General features: G+C 36.0%; 1 protein-coding gene across 2 annotated transcripts in view; it reads right to left on the reverse strand.

Moving 5' to 3' along the window:
• Nucleotides 1-11,089, reverse strand: part of LOC110101277 (ras-related protein RABF1) — a 28,396-nt gene extending 17,307 nt beyond the window's left edge. Inside the window, exons 1-2 of one of the 2 annotated variants that reach the window (XM_020829110.2) lie at nt 10,921-11,089; nt 3,927-4,003 (exon numbers count right to left, since the gene is read on the reverse strand). In XM_020829110.2, the coding sequence (XP_020684769.1) occupies nt 3,927-4,003; nt 10,921-10,945 (102 nt within the window). In that variant the 5' untranslated portion in view covers nt 10,946-11,089. Of the gene's footprint in view, nt 1-3,926; nt 4,004-6,061; nt 6,353-10,920 lie in introns of those variants that run through there. The other variant, XM_028699642.1, reaches the window with a different exon arrangement.
• Nucleotides 11,090-22,707: the final 11,618 nt, after the last annotated feature.

Below are 22,707 nucleotides of genomic sequence, written 5' to 3' on the forward strand. Positions count from 1 at the left end.
AAGACCAAGGTGTATTATTATTGCAAGATATATATATCGCATTGCTTGATCTAACTATTTTAATACCAAGAAAATATTTTAATAAATCAAGATCCTTCATTTCAAACTCTTTAGCTAGGACACCTTTTATCTTGTTTAACTCTTCCTGATTTTCTTTGAAGATAATAACATCAGGACAAAACACCAACATAGAAATTTTACCAATGATTTCTTGGTAAATAAAATATAACATATTGTCCTTGAGAGTATCAATTCCTTTTAATTATCATCATGAATTTGTCAAATCAAACTCTTGTTTTAAGCCATATAAAGATTTCTTGAGCCTGCAAACTTGGTCCATATTACTCATACTTTCAAATTCAGAAGAAATTATTACATATACTTTATCTTCTCTCTATTTAGAAAGACATTTTTACGTAATGGAGTGACCAATCCAAATTAGCAACAAGACAAAAAATTACCCAATAGTGCTTATCTTAGGAACTGGAGCAAAATTTTATAATAAGCAATTCCATAGGTTTGAGTATACCATTTTTGCACCTAATCTTATTTTGTTGTTCGGCACTTTCATTGGCTTATTTCACAAGATCTATCTCCATCCAGTAGGTTTCCTCCCTATGGGAAGATTTGAAAGGTTCCACACATCATTTCTTTCACATGCTTGAATTTTATAATGAAGTGCATTTTTCTATTCAGATATTTTTAAGACTTCTTAAATATTGTTTGAAATTTCTATGCTTGAAAGACTTGTAGTTAAGACAAAAACTAAAGACATAGTTTTTCATATAACATATGCATTATCAGGCGATTTAAACAAGTACTATGCTCTTCATGAGAGAAGCAATACGAATGTTTAGATCATCCTCAAAATCATTATTATTTAGTCCTTGTGAATCAATGTGAGGCCTCGAGTTAAACATTGGGTTCAAGAGAAATGCATTAATCTACCTTCTTGATTGAATTTTTTTGTCAGATGGACAAGGCAATCCTTTTGTACCTTACTTATTGTATGCGATCTTGGAGCTTTCGGGGAATTCAAAAGACTGATATTTAGATACGTGAGATTCAAGTAGATTAAGATGTATAGCCAGAGATATTAATGTTAAATTTAGAAAATTGGAGATGTAAAAAGCTTCATTTTATTTAAGGTTTAAAATTGCATAATTGGGTTGACATGAACCAAGAATTTTTCGAGTCGGGTCCGGGTTGAGTTTCAGGTCTAGTCAAATATTGACACCCCTAATAAGAGGGGTCCAATATTTATATTCTTTTTCGTAAATTTAAAATAGAAATAAAGTTAAGAAAAAAATCATGCCATGACTAGCCCACTAAAAAGGGAAAAACGATAAATGAAATTAACATGTTGTCTACAACAAATCAAGGAATGCATGTAGCAAATAACCCCGTTGATCCTGAAAAAAACTGGTGGGCAGCATGTCTAGCGGAGCATCTGCATCATCACAAGAAGCAATATGGGAAGATGAGCAGTTGATAGGTTGCAAAGCTAGTAGTAAAAATCATCCAACTTATAAGTCTGAAATCATCTTCATCAACATCATTCTAACCCCAATTATTTGGCACCAAGCTTAAATCCTCCTACTCCATTTATTTACGCAAAGTGTTTAAAAGAGCAAACTCTATTTTGTAAAGTTTTTTTTTTTAAAACAGACAACTACAGTAACTTTAGTTACTCCATCTCTTTCATAATCTATCCCATTAATTAACTCTACTCCACAATATCTATTTTTTCACCATTTTATCTCAATAGGTGCTACTACCTTAATAATTTTTCACTCCATCCTCCCTAATTTCAATGTATGTTCATCTTAGCAAACTAATTTTTGCTATGATCATCTTGGGTGTCAATTATTTTTCATCACCAAAACTGAAATCCATATAACATTCTAATTACAACTAAGAGAACTTACATATAAGTAGGGGTGTCAAAAGTTGACCCGACCCGAAACCCGACCCAAACCCGACCCGGAAAAATCCGGGTTCGGGTCAACCCGTTTGTGAAATGGGTCGGGTCCGGGTTCGGATTTCTGACCTGTTTGAAAAACGGGTTGGGTTCAGGTTGACCCGACAACCCGGATTGACCCGTTTGGTCATCCCGCGCGTGAGGACGGGCGTCGCGTCAAAGCCTCAGCTGCAGCCGTGTAGCGTGCCAGCGTCTGGCCACGTCCACGTCAGGGGTCGCGTCCGCCGTTCGCATCGTGTCACATCCGCTGGTCTGTGTCAGGCCTTCGGCGTGTCGCCGCCCTCCACCGTCGGTCCAGCCTGCAAAGCGCCAAAGCCTCACGGCTCTCACTCGAGTCCGCCGAGTCCGGCCTGCGTCTTGCTCGAGCGGCCGAGCTATTTTTTTGCTGCCGTCCGCGTCTTGCCTGATAGCACGAGCGGCCAAGCTACCGCTCCGCCAGACTCGACAAACCCGCTCCACTCGGACTGCTCCGCAGCTGTTCGCGGGTCGGGTCGGGTCAACCCGGTAACCCGCACGGGTTAGGTCTGGGTTGACAAACCTCAAACGGGTCGGGTTAGGGTCAACCCGTTTACGGTCGGGTCAAGTCGAGTTCGACCCGAACCCGACCTGTTGACCTGAATTGACACCCCTACATATAAGTCTCCATGGCATTCTCTGATAACATAATACTTCCAAGTTTTTTCTCATTTTAACTACTTAGCTTTTACTCTAGAAGTTATATTCATTTCTAAATCCTATTTATATTTGTTAAATTGTAAATTATGTACTTAATCATTGTTCTATTAGCATAAAACCTCTTATCTTACATAAATCACTTTTTCTAGCATTCCACTTACTTGAGTTAACTTATAGTAACCATGTTATCTAGAATAACAAATCTCACAATACTGTCACTTTGAATATATTTTCTAAGGGGTTGTTTGGAATCCTATTTTAAGATGGAATTAAGCAAGATTTAGCTTACAAAAATATTATATGAAATTTTAAATTCTACTTTTTTTCAAATCCTATTTTTAGCCCCATTATTATTTGGAATGACGATCCACGACTAAGTGTATATTTTTTCATAAGGCTTACAGAAATATTTTTCTTCATAAGGCTAAAATTAAGCTCCATAACTTAACATTTGTGATATATTTTTTCATGATGCTCACCAAATCATTTCTTTTAGTGCTCAATAATGATTTTTAAAGATTGATAAAAATCATATGTAGATCCTTTCATTAATTGTTACTTCTTTACTTTTCTTGCACAAAAAATTTCTTCTGCAATAGATCTTTCTGGCATAAAATCAAATATACCCAAAGCCACCATTAGTTTTTTAAAGATTGATAAAGACTAAATGTAGATCCTTTCATTAATCACTATATTTCTCCATTAGTTTTCTTGCACCAAATTGCTTTCATAGTAGATATTTTTAGCGCAAAATCAAACAGACACCAATGTGATTTTTCAAAGCCTTTATTCATTTTTTTTTCTCAAAAAGCATTGTTATGTCCTAAGTTTGATTCTCAAGTAATTATAAAAATAAATATATCTTTTATTTTTATCGAAATGATTCTCGCCATTTGAAACTCTTTATTGATTAGGATTTCATAAAAGATTTGTTAACCAGACTACACTATGTCCCATAACTCAAGAAATCATAATAGGAATCTCATGTAAAAATACAACTCTATAAATCTTAAAAGGTATGTCATATGGGAAATATAGTTATTTTTATTTTCTTCTTCAAAACTAACCCAAGTTCACCTAGACCTCCTTAAAAAAAGTCAAACAACGCTTTCTAAACAGTTGAAGGCTGAAAACTGTTCAAAATAGAACATGATGATACGCTATACGTTATTGTTTGGTCATGGAAGCTGTAGCAATTTAAGACAAAAAATGCAGATAGTTAAAATGCCAATCAGAACCTTACAAATGAAAAACAAGTTGGCCAATATACCTTGACGCGAATATTTTTTGGGTCATTAACAGTTGAATGCTCAAAATTCAGATTGTCTGACCGTCCTGCATTCTTATCTGATGAGAACAAAGAAAAAAATCCAACTAATTTTCACAAAACAATAAAACAATTAAGAATAGTTGGACAGGGAATATAAAAATATTGATTGTGATGATAAGGTATGTAGTAAGTTATATGTTACCACAAGGCTTAATAAGGTTTTATTTATTTAGTATAATGAAAATATGATATCCAGAATGAACATACTGATAATATTCAAATAAGTTGGCCATAAATTTGAGACAGATTGTAAATGGAGTTGAGAGACAACTATGACATAAATACTGCTCAAGTTATTGCAAGAAATTAACTGCCGTATGCAAAATTCCAATAAACAAATTGAGATAAAAAAGACTTTTGTGGATACCATGAAAAACCTGCAAAGGAAGAGATTGAGATAGTCCTCTACTTAAGGGGTTGCTAGGTTCAATGTTTTCTTTGATCTAATGTTATTTTATTTATGATAAGAGATGTTTAGTTTGATGTCATTTCTCATATTGACATAATCTGAATAGCATTAAAAGCTAAGATTGCGGAACTCTAAATAACCAAATTTGATGCAATCTAAATTACCTCAATCTTGATAGCTTAAAAAATGATAAAATGAAATAAATATCTTTATACCCCTTAATTTTTAAAAAAAATATTATATTCTTTAAATAAAATCATATTAGACCAAAAGCATTACATTTTAAAGATGAAATTATTATCTAAATAACATCGAACCAAACTCCTTTTAATTGGTGTCCTTTGTTTGTTACTTTATTCTAGTAAACTTCAATTAATTTCTAAGGAAATCAGTATATATTCATCAATCATAACACAAAGGTAGAAACAACTGCAATAGATGAGCATCTTTTAAGATCCTAGTTAAACCGTGAAGTGCATGACAAAATGCTTCAGAAAAAAAAAAAACAAAGAGGAGAAAAACATGCATCTCATAATTTAATCAAGAAATTGTGAGTAAAACTTTTTTTAAGTCTTTAACTTAAATCATCTACTCGAAGATGAAAGCAGAAAAAAAATAATAAATTGGCTATTTTACTTCATTTTATAACTATCCATGTCACTTATTAAGCATTTAAGCTATAATGACATGTATTGTCCAAAGTTCCCTCCGCTAGTAATTTAATTTTACAAGTTAACTAATATAGTTGGCTATCTTATACAATTTTTTAGTTCATTTCTCTTTCTAAATGTTTTTTTTTTCTTTTCAAATCGTTCACTTGTGCAGAACCATCTGAAAAGGGGCATAAATAAACCTTCCATTCACAACATGCATCATTTACAGCATATATATGACTGCGTCAGCTGTGAATCTTTAAAGAGCCTAATTAAGTCTTGAAGTATATGCCAAAATAATTCTCATAACAAAAAGGAATGAAAGAAAGACAAGCATCTCATAAGTTAACCAAGAAATTGTAACTAGAAGCTTTTTTTCAGTCTTTAACTTAAATCATCTACATGAAAATGAATTGGGTTTGTGACTTCATGTTGTAACGGTCCATGCCACTCATTCAACATTCCCTCGACTCCCTGCCAGTGATACAATTTTACAACTAATATGGATGGTTACAACATATGTGGGGTTGGCTACGTGAATCATTTTTCTCCATTGTGTCATATTAATAGTCAATTTTTCATTTAAACCTAATATAAAAAGCCAATATTCTCTAACCAAAATCTTTTTAAGTCTATCTCTATGATGATGTAGAACTACATGCATTGGCAAGTATGCAATGTTTGAAATTATACGCCTTTAAATTAGAAAAACAATAATTAGTTGACTTTTAGCGATTTTAAATAAATCTTGAAAACAAGCAATAAGTGAGTTAAGCTTAGGCCAAATTACATGATAAAAGTTATAATCATGAATAATCAGTTCCAATCACAATTAGCATAGCATGGAGGAGTTTAAAGAAAATTCCTATATTAATATATAGATTAGGCACTAATTGGATCCACTCACTCACACTCTTGATGTAGGCTAAATGGAGATAGGTTGTGCAACCTTTATGATGCCACAAATTAAAGGTAAGACTTAGAAAAAGTAAAGACTTGGAGGAGAAATTCACCTTTATCAAGATTTGGAAATGATTTGCCCCCGAGCAGGAGAGAGTTGTTCGTCAATAGCGGCGACGAGAGAGTAGATAATTCTTTCGACGTAGTCTTCAACGGTACGGTCGATCTCCAAGTTGACGTCGAAGAATGGAGATTTGAGGATATCAATTTGCCCTTGATTGTTGTAGACAAATCCGTGGTATTGTTCAGGATCCGCCATACAATGAAGGAAGGAAGGAAGTAACACATAAACTTCAGATTTTATGGGAGTGTGGTAGGGAAGATATCAATTAGTAAATCTGAAATTAATTTAAAAAAATTTGAAAATCTAAAATTAAATAGGAGGAATAGTTGGCAGGGAAATTAATTTGAAAGAGAAATAGGGGGGGATACGGGAGGGAATTAAGGGCTTACCAATCAAAGCCAATCTCAATTAAGAAAGAGGCTTTAATGTAATTCAAAAGAAGGAAAGGGGAAGAGAGAGGGGGTTGGCAGCTAAGTAGAAGGGGAGGGGATTAATTGGTGTCGACATTCGTTGAATGTGGGATTGACATTAAATCTGATTTAATTTCAGATTTGCATAGATTGGGGCTTTCTTAAAATTAGGTTTTATTAATTAGGGAAGTTTTTGAAATTCAAATGATGAATTTGAATTAAGATACCTTCCAAATTAATAACGGGGTATATTAGGAAGGTAGTAATTCTGGGTCTAGGGATGAGAATTTTTTAGTGGCCGGTGGCTAGGGTTGGGGTTTGGGAGGAGTTTAGCCGGTGGTTGGGGAGGAGGGTGGTCTAGGGACCGATGGCTAGAAGGAGGAGGGATGGGGCTTCTTGGGTTGGTGGCTAGGAGGGGTGGAGGGTGGAGGCCGATGGTTGGAGGGGGAAGGAAATGGCGGTCGGTGGCTTGTGGAGAAGAATGGGGCGGTTGGCGATTAGGGAAGGAAGAGAGGAAGTTGGTGGAGATGATGAACCACAAGCCCAACGCTTCCTGTGGCTTATGGGTAATACTTACCCTCACCTAGGGTTTCACTCTCAAGAGAACTCTCTCAACTCTTCCCAAGCACAAGTGCTTTATTTGTAACATCATTCCCCTCAGAAGATGAGGAAGTGGCTTTAAATAGCCAATCATACAATGAAGGAAAAATAAAAGACCAAAATATCCTTAGGGCTTACATAGGACTACTCCCTCAAGTGAGGGTACAAATGAAAAATATGTAATAATAAATTCAATGCAAACATAATAATAAATCTAATACAAACAATAACTCAAAAGTAAAGCGGTGCAATCGTGGCCGTAGATCGTCGGCATCATCTCGGGTAAACTCTCCAAGGTCGGATGTCCTCATCATTCTCCTGGGGTGGAAAAGAGCTCGACTCTGTTGAGTATGCGTCCCGGGTGCTCTCATAAATCTCTAGTGCATCTGAGTCAATATGCTGAAGCTCCTCGTGCTCTAACCAAGTGTCCTCTGACTCGGGCCTCTCTACCTTATCAAACACCTTCTTCGTCCACCCTCTTTTGTGAAAATGATGTCATCACTTAGAATCATGTCAACCTTCTCCGTTATAGGTATTTTGGAAACATTTGGGAGTGGAGGTAAGCTTGGATTCTCACAGGGTGGAGTCACACAATGCTCAATTTGTAGTGGATATGGTGGGTTAAACTCTGGATCCTCATAGGCTACTAAATCTTCAAAGTTAAAAAAGGGATTAATATTAAATTCAGCAGACATATCCACCGTGTAAGCATTGTCATTGATTTTCTTGATTATTTTGAATGATCCTGCACTTTTAACATGTAATTTCTTAACGACTCCTTATGGAAACTGTTATAGACGAATCCGCACCATCATTGAATCACCAACCTCGAATATTTTAAATCTTCATTTCAAATCAGCATGAAGTTTATAATTAATGTTGCTCTGTTCAATTTGGCGTGTAATTTCTTTATGTAATTCATGCAAATGTGATGCGAATAAGGATGCAAACTCATAAATCCTATACCTGGGACACATGAGTATGAGATCTAAAAGTTGTCTAGGTTTGTACCCATATACAATTTCAGCAGAACTTAAACCAGTTGTGTGATTCATAGAATTATTGTAGGAAAATTCAGCTGTGGGGAGTTTAGAATCCCAATCCTTAATGTGTTCACCTACTAAGGAATCACTATTGACCACCATAATTCAAGGTTTTCATCAACTCCCTCACATCTTATCACCAAGAAGAATATCATAAAAAAAGCATACGCAAAGGTACATCCTCTTGCAAATGTCTAGTAAGAACATTCATGACTAAAGCAAAACAATATAGGCTTACCGTTGGTTTTTGATGTAAACCAACTAAGATAGGAAAATGCTTCGTCAAACCACCTTGTGTTTGAACATAAATAACAACTCTTGCATAAATATCCTTAATGACTTGGATATAAATAGTATTAACTTCTTTCTTTTCTAGAATCTCTAGACCACTTCTCTTGGAACTTTCTTATATGTTTTCTCCAAATCAATAGATATCATAGGTAGATCTTCCTTCCTCTCCCTATACTTCTCCATCAATCTTCTCCACAAATATATAACTTCCATAGTAGACCTACCCGCATGAATCTAAACTGAATTTGAGAAACATTAATATCACATAGTAACTTATGCTCAGTTGCTCTTTCCCATAATTTAAATATATGACACAATAACTTAATTTCTCTATAATTCACACACTCTTTTGCATCACCTTTATCTTTAAAAAAAATCAATACACTCATTCACCACTCATCAAACATCTTTTTAGTCATCAAAATAATATTTAAAAGTTTAGTAAGCCAATAAATTCTTTGATCACCTAAGCATTTTCACACAACAATTGGAATATCATTAGGTCCTACACTCCTTTTTCACACTTCATTTTCTTTAAAGCCTCATCAATTTCAATTTTACTAATACGAAGATAAAAATAAAAATAATGAGGTCGCATCTCTTCATAAATGTTCTCTCTCATATCATTCACTTCTGCAAAACCCTTTTATTTAATCTTGTTACAAAATTTAACAACATTCACGTTATAGTTTCTACTATCCAATGAAAAGTACCAATTACTAATTCAACTGCAGTTATTACTTTGCGGTAAGATTATCCAGTATCGTTGTTACTTGTTAGTATTTTCAAGGAAATATTTTTTTATTAATTATCTACTAATAGAGTGCAGCATATGCCCTCTTTGTAATTCCATCTTCAAGTAAAACTCTACATTTATTCAATCATTTGCTTTTTCAATATAAAGATCATTGAGAACACATACACTTTCTAGAAGTTGTATCAATTACCTAACCAACAGAATAAGCTAGACCAAAAAATCATGTAATTTGGAACTTGAAGAGATGTTCAATTACATTATTTGTACCACTCATCTACAAGAAATAAAATAAAAAAATACATATCAGTAAGAACAAACCTAGCACCATAGTTAAGTTGGCTCCATGGCAATATGAAGTTCATAGGGTCATATTTTAGGAACAACCACTATACAATTTCGGGATAACGCTGCATGCATTAACATCTACCTAGAGTTCAAAGCATTGTTTAACTTTTTTACAAAGTTTGCTCAAGTTAGTTTTGTTTAATAGGAATTGACAATGCCAAAGAAAAACAAAAACCTGAATCACAAAGCCAATTACTAGAAATCAACAACCTTTACAACCAATCTTCAAGAAGAAAATAAATTGGATCATATGTCATGATTACAAGCAATGAATAATTTGAGTCATGTTCTCCAACTTAAGCATATCAATTTGGAAAGAGGGCGTTACAAATTCATCATATGCATGCATGCAATGCTTGTGAACACAAACACTAGAGAGAGAAAGGAGATTAAGGGAAGTGAGACATGCTAGTGAGCTAGAGAGCGAGAGACAGAGAGAGAGAGATTCAAAAGATTAACTCATATAAAATATATGCATGATTTCTAAATGAGCATAATATACTGACTTCACATAAAGCATAAAGGAAAAGAAATCCACAGTGCTTCAATATACTCAAACTAACCTGCTTGTGAGCTTTTCTTTGTAGCCATACCAATCATGAAGAGCAATAAATTAATATATTATAAGTAACCAATCTCAAAGAGTAGGAGAGCTATTTCAGCAAAATAATCCATCGAAATCTAATAAAAAAACTGCCCCATACAGCACTTCCAAAAACTAAAATTACTTCTCTCCTAACTGAATTGCCTAAAAAAAATTGAGGATAAAGATAATTTCCTACTATATGAACTTTCTCGAGCTTCCCTACAAGGAAATAAACACAGTAACAAGAATGCAGCTGAAACAAACCTAACAACTAAAAAGGTAAGACGACTACTAAATAAACAACTTAGAAACACGATGATCCACGAAAATAACCCCGTATTTTTAGGGGAATCCCTCAGAAAATTATCCAAAGTTTAAACGATGTCTTGAGTGACAATATAAACCATCAAATCAGAAGGAGGAAAAGAACTGTCCGATACAACAACAATCCCTCCGCAAAACCTCAAATCACTTTTTTCCAAAGTTGAATTCGCTGAAAAAATAAACATGGATACGAAAAATTTTCTAATCTATCAACTCTCTTTAGCTTCCCTATATGGAATAACTCAAAACAGCCCAACGACCACAAAGGTGAAACGATCACGTGCAAAAAGAAAAAAAAATGACTTAAATACAAGCTGATCAACCAAAATAACCACTTATAGCCTGTGTAATCGTTGCGAAATGAATTTGCTTAATGGATGTTGCAGTTGGAACAATAAATCATCAAAGGGTAACAAAGAATTGATAAGTCAGGTATTTCCGGAACAGAGGGAGAAAACCCTCGAAGAGAAGGGAGGGAGGCACAGTGAAGACCTGGAATGGAGGAAGCGCAACCCATCGACAATAAGAAATGGAGGCGACGTAGGGATCCCGATCTCGGAGAGAGACGCAGCGGGAAAGCGAAATTTGTTTGCAGGTTTTGTGAGATCGGGACTCTCGGGAGCGAGGCGAAGGTTATGCCAAAGGTGTGAAAAATGAGGAATCGGGGCGGATATTCTTTTCTCTTTATGTAAATTTGACTTTTCTTTAATCGACTCTTTGGTTGGAAAATTGTTATGTCCGTACAGCGGATCTATAAATACGTATGCATATTCAATAAAAAGTTGTCACGTGGACTGTGCGTTTTGGCTGCGCTTTTACTGTCCTTTACCTGCGCTTTTGACGCTCTTGACTTAAAATTCCGCTGACACGTGTACATTCCACCAATCAAATTTTTTGTGGATGTTCAGACCTATCTCTACTTCCGGTATTCGGACCTAATAATTTTCCCTTTGGTTGGTTGTAAAATAAATTAAGTGTAAAATAAATATAGTCTAATATAGTGTAAATTAAATACAATATAAAGTAAATATTTTGGAATGTTTGATTGTCTATAAAATAAATATTTTTTTTACTGTTTGATTGTGTGTGCTAGAAAATTCCCCCTCAAACTTAAGGAAAAATTCTATAAGATGGTGGTGAAACCTACAATGGTTTATACTGCCAAATGTTGGTTATTAAAAGATAAGCAAAATACTAAGTTAAGTGTTGCAGAGATGAAGGTGCTTAGGTGGATGAGTGGATTTACCCTTAGAGATAGGATACAAAATGAGCATATATGTGAAAAGCTTGGAGTAGCTCCAGTGAAAGATAAGATTAGAGAGAGTCGCCTTAGATGGTTTGGTCACATTAAACGGAGGCCTTCCGTTGACCCGGTTAGGAAAGTTGAGGTATTAGATTTAACTTATGTTAAGAAAGATAGATGTGGATCTAAAAAGACTTGGTTAGAAAATATTAGAAATTATCTTGCTTTATTAGATTTAAATGTGAATTTGACTTTTAACCGAACATAACGACGAAAAATGATTCATGTAGCCGACGCCACATAGTGGGACAAAGGCTTGATGTTGTTGTTGTTGTTGTTTGATTGTGTCTTCAAAGTAAAATAAAACCAATTGAAGGGGCATTGTTGGGGCATTCCTACAAACACTTGCGTCAAAAATCTGTAGCAATGTAGTCTTGGATGACTGAATTGAGGAATTATACACACTTGCTTGCTTCATTTTAGATCAATTGCTCAAAGAAAAATCAACATTCTCACATAGAATGTTCCAGTTCAGATCGCAAACCTGCATGTCCTCATTGACGGGCTATTCACGCAATGAGTCCCAAACCTGTTCGTGACTTGCTCCAAAACTCGCTAAACTAGGAAGGAAAAAAGACAAGGAAGGCAAGGGGGCCCAAGCGCTCGTGGAGGAGGACAAAGAAGGAGAAGGAAATGCACCATCACATGAGCTTTGAGAAACCGAGGTGAGGGGGCGGGTGGCGCGACTAACTCTGGCGACGGAGGAGGCGATTGAGAGCAATGTGGGAGTCGATACAGGAGTTGACGACCGAGCAAAGTATACCAATGGGGACGATGAGGAGGGTCTTAGGGAGCCCGAGCTGGCAGAGCGAGTACAAACATAAGGAGACGAGTGTGGTATGGAGCTCGCAGAGCAGGGGAGTTAACTACTCAAGACAGAGAGAGTGTGTGAGAGAGAGAGAGACAACGAGCATAGAGGAAAGAATGGAATTCTATCTCTCAATATAGGAAGATATAGGCTGTTTAAATAGATTTGAGTGGTATGTGTTGTACATGTGTAGAGTTGCTATTTATTGGTGTATACATGGCTATAGTGTTACAAGAATAAGAGAGAGAGAGAGAGAGAGAGAGAGAGAGAGAGAGACAGCGAGCATAGAGGAAAGAATGGAATTCTATCTCTCAATATAGGAAGATACAGGCTATTTAAATAGATTTGAGTGGTATGTGTTGTACATGTGTAGAGTTGCTATTTATTGGTGTATACATGGCTATAGTGTTACAAGAATATGTTGTGGCTTTCACCTCCCCGCAAGCTAATGGTGAGGGCTGCACTGTTAGCTTGGAACGAAGGTTATGGAAGCTATTTATAGGAAGAGCCTTGGTGAAGATATCGGCCGGCTGATCAACTGAGCTGATAGGAACAACAAGTATTTCTTTTTACTGTATGTGATCTCAGATGAAGTGAAAATACACTTCGAAGTTTTTCATTCTTGCATGGAAGATAGGGTTGTTGTCAAGTGCAATAGCAGAGTTGTTGTCACAGTGAATTTATGTAGGACTTTGTTGGAGAATGTTGAAATCGGCTAGGAGACAATGAAGCCAAATGAAGTTTGCGGAAGAGGCAGACAACGAGCGATACTCCGCCTATGTGGAGGATTTGGCGACAGTGTACTGCTTTTTGACAGACCAAGAAATAAGAGTCTTACCTAAGTAGTAGCAGTAACCCGAGGTGGAACGTCGAGTGTCTGAATTTGTAGCCCAGTCTACATCAGAGTAAGATGATAGAGTTAGAGATGAAGTAGAAATGGGAAGGCCGAAAGAGAGGGTGCCTTTAATGTATCAAATGATATGTTTTAAAAGAAGGTAATACATTGAGGATGGATTGTGCATGTGTTGGCATAAGTTGTTGACAACAAAGGAGATGTCAGGTCGTGTAATAGTGAGGTATTGAAGAGAGCCAGTGAGGCGACGATACGTACTGGGATTGAATAGGAGGAGTTCTTGAGATGGAGCAGCCGTTGGTTTTGTTGTGGAAGGATTAACTATTTGATTACACTTGTCCATGCCGGCTTGTTGAAGGATAGAATGAGCCTAGGATGATTGGGACATATGGAATTGGTTATTATGAGTGAGAATTTGGATACCAAGGAAATTAGAAGGATGGCCAAGATTCTTGATTGAGAAATTAGTGCTGCGAGATGAGATTATGCCCATAAGAAATGATGAATTATTACCAGAAGGATATCATCTACGTATATCAGGAGATATGATTCAATCGAATTTTTATTGAAAATGAACATCAATGGGTCAGATTGACTGTGATTGATTCCCAAGGAGGTGAGATGGTTCGAGAAAGTCTGGAACCATTCACGCGGAGCCTGTTTGAGGCTATATAATGACTTTTGAAGTAATCAGACGTGATTGGGATACATGTTATCCTTGAAGCCTTTAGGTTGTTTCAAATGTATTGTGGAATGAAGAGAGCTGTGTAAAAAGGCATTTGCGACATCGAGTTGATGAATAGGCCATTAATGAGTGATGGCTATAGTGAAAAGAATACGTATAGATGGAAATTTTGCTACCAGACTAAACATTTTGGTATAGTCGAGTCTGTATTCTTGGTGATTGCCTTGGGCAACCAAGCAAGCTTTATAACGAGATATCGTTCCATCCGTGTTCCTATTGATTTTATAGGTTTATCGACAACCCAATATAGGAGTATCAGGCAAAGGAGGGACAAGCTTCCAGGTGTCGTTTTGTTGAAGAGAGAGGAATTCGAACGCCATAGCTGCTTGCTAGAGAGGATGCTTAATAGCTTCGGTGTAGGTAGGGGATCAGAATCTAGAGATGGGATGAGGCTTTAAAGACCGAGTTTTAGATCGGGTAATCATTTGATGAGTGGTATGAGTCGGCTACAGAGGCTGATGTGAGGACGGGAGGTGAACCTATTGGATAGGAGAGTAGGATGTGTTGATGAATGGTTGATCAGAATGTGTAGGAAGCTCCGGAGCAGAAGCCATGGATTTGGAGATGATCGGGTGGGATGTGGAGAGACTTGTGGTAAGAAGGAGATGATGGTTAGAAACAGGATTGGGATTGGCAGATGAATTTGAAGAGGCCTGAAGATTTAGATAAGGAAACTTGTGTTCGTCGAAGGATACGTGTCGAGAGATGTGAACTTTGCTTGTAGAAGGATTAAGACATTTGTATCCCTTATAGGAGGGAGCGTAACCGATGAAGACACAAAGTGTAGATTTCGGAGAAAGTTTGTGTCGTGTGTGAGGTGGTAGCAAGGGATAGCACGCACAACCATAAATTTTGAGATGATCATAGGTAGGAACTTTGTTGTGTAGGATTTCATATGGTGATTTATTGAACGTATTGGGGGTGGGCATGAGGTTGATCAAATAGACAGCTGCTAGAAGAGTGTCGAGCCATAGGTTGTAAAGGTAGAGCATGTGTGTGAAGCATGGTGTGAGTTGTTTCGAGAATATGATGATGTTTTCTCTCCGCAAGACCGTTCTGTTCAGGAGTATAAGGAAAGCTTATCTGATGGAAGATATCGTTTATATGTAAATAATTATGAAATTTTCTGTTGAGGTATTCGGTACCTCCATCACTTCTAAGAATTTTAATTTTACGGTAAGTTGATTCTCAATCAAAGCATGAAATTGAACAAAAGTATTGAAGACATCAGATTTATGATAGATGGGATAAACCCATGTAAAGCGCGATGCATCATCAATAAAAGACACATAATATCTAAATCTTTGAGTTGAAAGAAATGGGGCCGGACCCCATACATCGGTATGAATAAGTTCCAACAAATTATAATGATGATTTGTAGATGGAGAAAAAGGAATTTTATGTCCTTTACATGTTTTACAAATAGAACAGGACAATTTAGAGCACGGAATGCCAAGAGCGATGTTGGTCTTAGAAATGAGAGTCATCACTTGTTGATGTGGATGGCCTAGACAATGATGCCATCAAAGATGAGAGGGGACGATCGTTGTTAGAGCCTTAGTAGGATAATGAGCAGTAGAAGAGGTTGAAATGGAGTAGATTCCCGCGATACATGGTCCTGAGAGAATGGTAGTATCAGTTGTCTGATCCTTAATTTTAAAACCAGATTCATCAAATAAGATGGAAAGATTATTGTCTTTAGTAAGATTAGAAACATATAGTAAATTGTATGAGCGATTGGGTAAGTGTAAAAGATTTTGAAGCAAGAATTTACGATTTGGTGTCGGAAGAAGTTCGGAGCCGGAGTGAGCAATGGGAAGATTGCGACCATCATCGATCATAATAGAGTCTAAGCCACGATAGGTAGAGGGCTAAGAGATGTTGTCTATGTTGTTCGTGAGATAAGCTGAGGCTCCCATGTCCAAGATCCAGTCCGACACTGGATTAGAAGAAGCAACGAGAAGAGCTTGAGCATTTGTCGTGGGAGTGGGGTAATCAAGATTCAAGCGATGCCAGCACACGTTTTCCTGATGACCGCGTTTACCGCAAATTTGGCAAACAGTGATACCAGCAGTTGAGGGTGGGAGTGATCGAGATGAGTTCGCATTGTTCCGACCTCTGCTATCATTTTGACCAGACCTTCCCCTATTTCGTCTACGACCACGTGACAAGAACAAAGTGGTGGCAAGATGAGAAGTATTATTTTCCTTGGTAGATTCAGTTGAGAGATTTATCTCTTCATTGAGAAGAAAAGAATAAAGATCGTTAAGAGAGATTGGAGATAGGGTGGTACGAATGGAAGTTTTAAAGGCTTGGTATTGTGATGGCAATCCGTTGAGTGTGTAAAGAAGAATGTCTTCCTCGTCTAATGTGTATCATGTGGCATTGCTGTTATCTACAAGAATCCTGATGGATTGGAGATATTGAGTCACGGTGGACGAACCCATGGACAAGTTATGGAGCTCGTTCTTGAGTTGAATAACTCGTGAAAGATTTGTACGTAGCTTAGTCTTTTTTCAAGCGATGACCATATGTCCGCAAATGATTCAAGATTCAAGACATATGACAAAATTGAGGAAGACAAAGTGGAACAGATCGCGGCAGCCAAATTTTGATCGATTAAGGTATATAGATCGAACTGTAGGTTCAATTTGGAAGAGCCGTTATGTTGGTGAATAAATCTGGGAGGAATGGGAGTGGATTGATCAAGGAAAGATAGATAATTGTTGGCTTTGAATAGCTTAGTAATTTGCGATTTCCAGCTGGAGGGAAAGTTGTCATTTGAGAGAGCAATAGGAATAATGTTCTTGATGTTAGAAATCAAGAACTTTAGGGATGAAGGAATTGTTGGACTTTCCTTGGTTTCTTATGCAGTAGTCACCGACTATGGTGACTCCATTGGATGAAGCAGTGGCTGAGAGACGAACGACGAACCTAGGAACGATGGCTGAGAGCCAAAGGCTCTGATACCATTAAGACAGAGAGAATTTGAGAGAGAGAAGCATAGAGCATATAGGAAAGAATGGACTTCTATCTCTCAATAGAGGAAGATACATGCTGCTTAAATAGATTTGAGTGGTGTGTGTTGTACACGTGTAGAGTTGCTATTTGTTGGTGTATACATGGCTATAATGTTACAAGAATATGTTGTGGCATTCAACTACAAGATGCCAATGGAAATGCATAACCAATGCTAAGATCCGAGAGGAAGGGAACATCGTCGAAGCGAGCGATCGAGATAAAAAAAAATCAACAAATTTGATGCGAACTCTTCCGTGCCTTCCCATGGGCTTCTCTCTCGCCAGTGCGTGGCGATTTCCTTTTTCGCTCAAAACAAGCGATTTTACTTTACGCAGAAATTACACTGGCACTGAGAATTGGTAATACACTAGGATTTTACTTTACTTTACAGTTTTTCACATAAAAAATTATATTTTTGTGGTTTTTTGAAATTTTTTATATACATTAATAAAATACTTTGGAAGATGAACTATCACGACTCTGCACTTTCAGCAGACTAGCAAAATATCAACTGAAAAAATATTAATATATAAAATCAAAAGGACACCAATTATTCCAATTCAACGAAGCTCAATAAAGTTTAGTTAAAAGCTACAATTAAAATTTTCAAAATATTAACAATATTGAACCAAAGTCTCAACACTCCATAGCCTTTATAAAAACAATAATAGTATCGTTGGCATTCAAAAGATATCTTCTTCATTAATTCTTCTTGCATATGCCATCATCAACCATCTAACCTCTTATGGAAAAAGTATATGCAATTATAAAGCAATAATCAAATTGATGAAATTGTTGAAAAATGAAATCCAATACAGAGTGTTAAAGCCAAAACATATCAATTTCTTTCTTCTGAAGCGAATGAATCATTTATTTAACTCCTTTTGCATCCATCGGGCCCTTGATTTCATATGTTTGGAGATAATGAATGAATCGCTGTTGTGTTCTTGGATAAGTTATCATATATAGTATCAATCTCTTCCTCCACAAACTCTTAAATACTAGATAACTTTGTCATGAGCTCACTAAATATTTTTCTTTCCTCAGAAATTATTGTTGTTGTTTGATTTACATTTACAACTTGAGCCATCATTCCAATATAATCATGGAGACTATGATAATCAATATGCCTTTTACTCTTTCTCTTTTTGATGGACCCCTTAGAAGATGAAGTTGTTACCCGCGTTGTCATTCATACAGGGTATTATCTAACATTTTGTTTAGGACAATCAACATCCACTGGTGTATCTACAGGACTCTCCATAAAATCAACTGTCTCCTCATCATCTAAGTTAATATATTGAATACCAAATAGAGCTTGGCAATTTATTGACCTAGCCCAATCTCTAGTTACATAGCTTTCAACATAAACTTTATCTTTTTTCATATAATTTGGGAGAGGAATATTTAGATATATTGCATCTTTGGGAAAAGCCTATAATTATACAAATTAGCAAGCGTAAGAGATAGATTGCATCTTTGCATTCATAAAAATTCATCTAAATTTGAAGTATTACAAGGATATGCGATAAAATCTCCTCTTGGTCCATCAATATAATCTTCGTAGTGTCATCCCAAGGGTCAAGACACCCCAGGAATGTAGGAAGCCCATCAAATTCGAAGCAAACAAAAAACTGAGTAGATAATGACAATAACCACGTAAGAAGACACCTCATAAGTCCAAAATTTTGTGCTTAAAACAATAAATAGAATGACTTTGGCAGGGTATTTGACAAAAGAAAAGTAAAAAATATGTAAGTAAAATTGAAAAATGTATAGGAAGCCCTCAAAAATTATTCTTTTAGGGTCAATTTGGATGCAAGATGTAATAACTCAAAAATTTTAAATGATTTTTTTTAAATGATAATTTTGAATTTCAGCGCAATGCCTTATTGAAGAACTAAGAGAGAGGAATGAAAGAGAAGGTTGTTCAGAACTTTTTTTATCCGTCAATTTTGTTCGGAGATTTCTTATATTGATTGTAAGTAACCCAAATCACATTACGTTTCAATGATTTTAAGTTTGACAGATGTTGTCTCTCCTAAATCATTAAAATCCATATTTTCTCCTAATTTATAGAGTTTTTACTATATAGCTTTTTCTATATAATAACTACGAATAGTGTTGATATTTTGACAGTATTGCACTGAATTTTACCTGGTAGAATTAAAGTTATGATTTTTTTAAGTTATAGATATTATTTAGATTTTCTTGTATTGAACAAAATTGACTATATCATATTGTATTTTGATTGTGGCACTTGTTTAAGAAAAAAAGCCTAGTTGTTAATACTATAAAATGGGTTGACGTAAAAATATAATATCCTGCACATGAGGGTGGACCGACAAGCTTTCCTTTAAATATGATTTGTAGTATTATCTCAGTTATATCATGTAACAGATGATCAAATTAAGCCGACGGGCAGAGGGTAACGACTCTTAATAACTTTTGAAAGCCACTAATAATAATAATGATAAAAAAATGAATGATAATGATATAATGGTGTAAAAAATGAACATATGAAAGGATGAAATCACCATATTAAAGTTGGATATCCTACCTTGCTGAACCATATCATGTTGCATTGATAGATATAGTAACAAGTGTACATTGATAACATATGAATTGATATAAAGTATTGATTATGTATAATTGATAGGATGGATGCAAGAGAATAAGATTGACAATATTGATAAGTGCGTGTCTGTGATTCTTTTTAATGACGCTTGAATGATTAAAATACCGTTGTTTTATTGATTTACAAATTCTCAGGTTGTTATTAATTCTATATTCATTTTAATGATTCTTCTACTTTTATTATTGATCATTTTTAGCTTTAAAAATGATAATTGATCATTGATGAGATTGATTTTATTGGTTGAACTGAGTATGCATATTGATTCTTCTAGCCTTGTGTTTAAAGCTTTGGTGTGTTTGTGTTACTGCTGAGCTTTTAGCTCATTATATGGATTTTAATAATTTCAAGTCAGGAAAGGGGTCAAGACCAAGTGGAGTGAGATTGACGGAGATTCTTAGGTCTTTCTTTAGATTTTATTCTATATATTCTTTTATTCTTTTGTTGTTAGGAGCTTGTGATAGATTAGTGTAGTGATCTTCTGACTAATGTATATAAAATTTTGATAAATGAATATATTTAGATATTCTAATGTATATAATTTTAATTACTTTTGCTGGATATTTGATTATATTGATAATTTCTAAAAGATCTAATATATTACTAAAATGATAAAAATATAATTATTTCATATTTAATTCTAGGCCATGACATAAGATTTACTTGGATTTATTCAAATTTTGAGCAGGATTTATGTCAAATCCTACCAAATGGGATTTGAATGCCCGCCAAATCTGACGGCGGAATAAATCCTTCGTCTCCCCCTTTTGGACAATAATTTCTAAAAATTTGTGGATTTATGGGATTTGACAAAAGAAGCATGCGGAAGGGAGAAAGATATTTACCTTCATGACGAGCGAGCTCTCGTAGTTGTTTCTGATTAAAATGACATACCTTCTGATCCAACAGGAAGGGAATATCATCGAAGGTGTGAGGTCGAATAGCAATGAAGGAGCCGAAGAAGCTACTCATGCAAAACTCTACCTCACACAAAACAATGAAATCTAACAGCCATAATGAAATAGAGAAGATGAAAAGCTTTTTAGTTTGAACTCTCAACTTGGAGGAAGAAATGACGATGGAGGAAGAAATGATGATGGTTCCTGTAATAATGGAGGAAGAAATGAGGATGAGTTTCCACAAGCTTCTCTCTCTCAAATGCATCTCGTGAAATCATTTTTCGCTCGAATTTGTACGGTTTTACATTACATGTAAAATGAATTGCAGCGGGGAGTTTTGAATAAATTAGGATTTTACTTTACTTTATGATGTGTCAAACCAAATACCTAAAAGTTAAAACCCAAGTATTTTGTTTATTTTACACTCACTTTGCTTCAAACCTAACAGTCCCTAAAAATAGAAATATTAATGAAATTTGACAATTGTTTGACTTTAAAAAAATAGATTCAAATTTTTATTTCAGATCTGTTGACCTCATTTTTGTATGAGGTCACTAAGGCCCTTCCAAACTCCAGATTAATTCTAGATCCTAGGATCCACTCTAGACCTTAAGATCCTTTCCTAGAGCCAGACCTTAGGATCCATTCTTGACCTTAGGATCCTTTCCTAGAGCCAGACCTTAGGGCCTACTCTAGAGCCTAGGATTCCCTTAGATCCTAGATCTTAGAACCCCTCTAGATCTTAGGACCAATCTAGACTCAAATCAATCCCCACTCTTGATCAACTTCAACCTCAAATCAATTCCAACCTTTGATCAACTCCAATTTCAATTTAATTCATACCCTTGATCAATTTAAATCTCAAGCTTCATTCAACTCAAATCCAAATTAATTCAAGTTTCAAACATATCCAAACTTTGACTCAACCCACTTGAGAATCTAAACTTTAACTTAGACTTTGATTTTACCTTTGATCTAGCTTTGATCCTATCTATTCATTAACAATCACCACATGATTGTAAATGATTTGGATACCCCAATATTGATCATTCAAACTTAAAATCCATCCCAGATCCAGAAATCCAGACTCAAATCCAAAGCCCTAAGGCCTTGTCCTAAACATCCTTTTCAGAGATTTTTCAAACATTTCAAAACCCAGTCAAATGGCCTCTAATTCAGGGTCTATCACTTGAAAAGTGATAAGACATGTCTTTAGAGGCTACCCTCCAATTTTGAGCCCATTCTGAGGTCTCTAACCCCAGAATCTGAATTAAAATCCAAAGGCTGTAAAACCTTCAAATATTTACGGCCTATGCCACTAGACCTAACACCTTGAAGATTTTGATCTTGGAGCCCTTATCAAAGCCTCCAATCACTTCCAGACTCTTGATTTTAACCCACTGAGCAGTAAACTGCATTTTTCAGACCCATTTTTGACCAACGGGTAAAATTTACCAAAATACCCCTATGGGATTTCAAATGTCCATTTCAACTCAAATCAATTCCAAACACTTTGAAACCACCTTCAATAAGTTTCAAATATCAAACCCAACTTGTTGAACTCAAACCCAGACCTTGGGTCAACCTGGTTGACCAAGTCAACCAAGTTTGACCCATGGACCCATACACCCCTTCTCTTTCAATTTTTTGAACCAAGTCCATTCCAAGTCCTTTGAATGCATGGGATGACCCCTTGGGTACCCAAGAGACCCCTCTTGGTGACCCAAATCTTGGGCTCACTTGGGTTAGCCATATGGCTTGACCCAAGTGACCAAAGAGAGGCCTCCCTTGAGCCATCTTTTGATCTTAACCAAATTGAATCCAAATCAAGGTGCTATTGAGTTCCCATTGACCCAATACACCTTCCTTGATCAGCCCAACCCTTGGGCTCACTTGGGTTAAGAATTAGGCTAACCCAAAGTGCCCAAAAGCACTTGGGATTGAGCCAAATCTCAACCTAAGCCCAATTGAACTTGACCAACACCTCCCATAGGTGGCCCTAGGTCCAACACACC

The sequence above is a fragment of the Dendrobium catenatum genome, unplaced genomic scaffold (genome assembly GCF_001605985.2).
Source record: "Dendrobium catenatum unplaced genomic scaffold, ASM160598v2 fragScaff_scaffold_1349, whole genome shotgun sequence".
NCBI lineage: Eukaryota > Viridiplantae > Streptophyta > Magnoliopsida > Asparagales > Orchidaceae > Dendrobium > Dendrobium catenatum.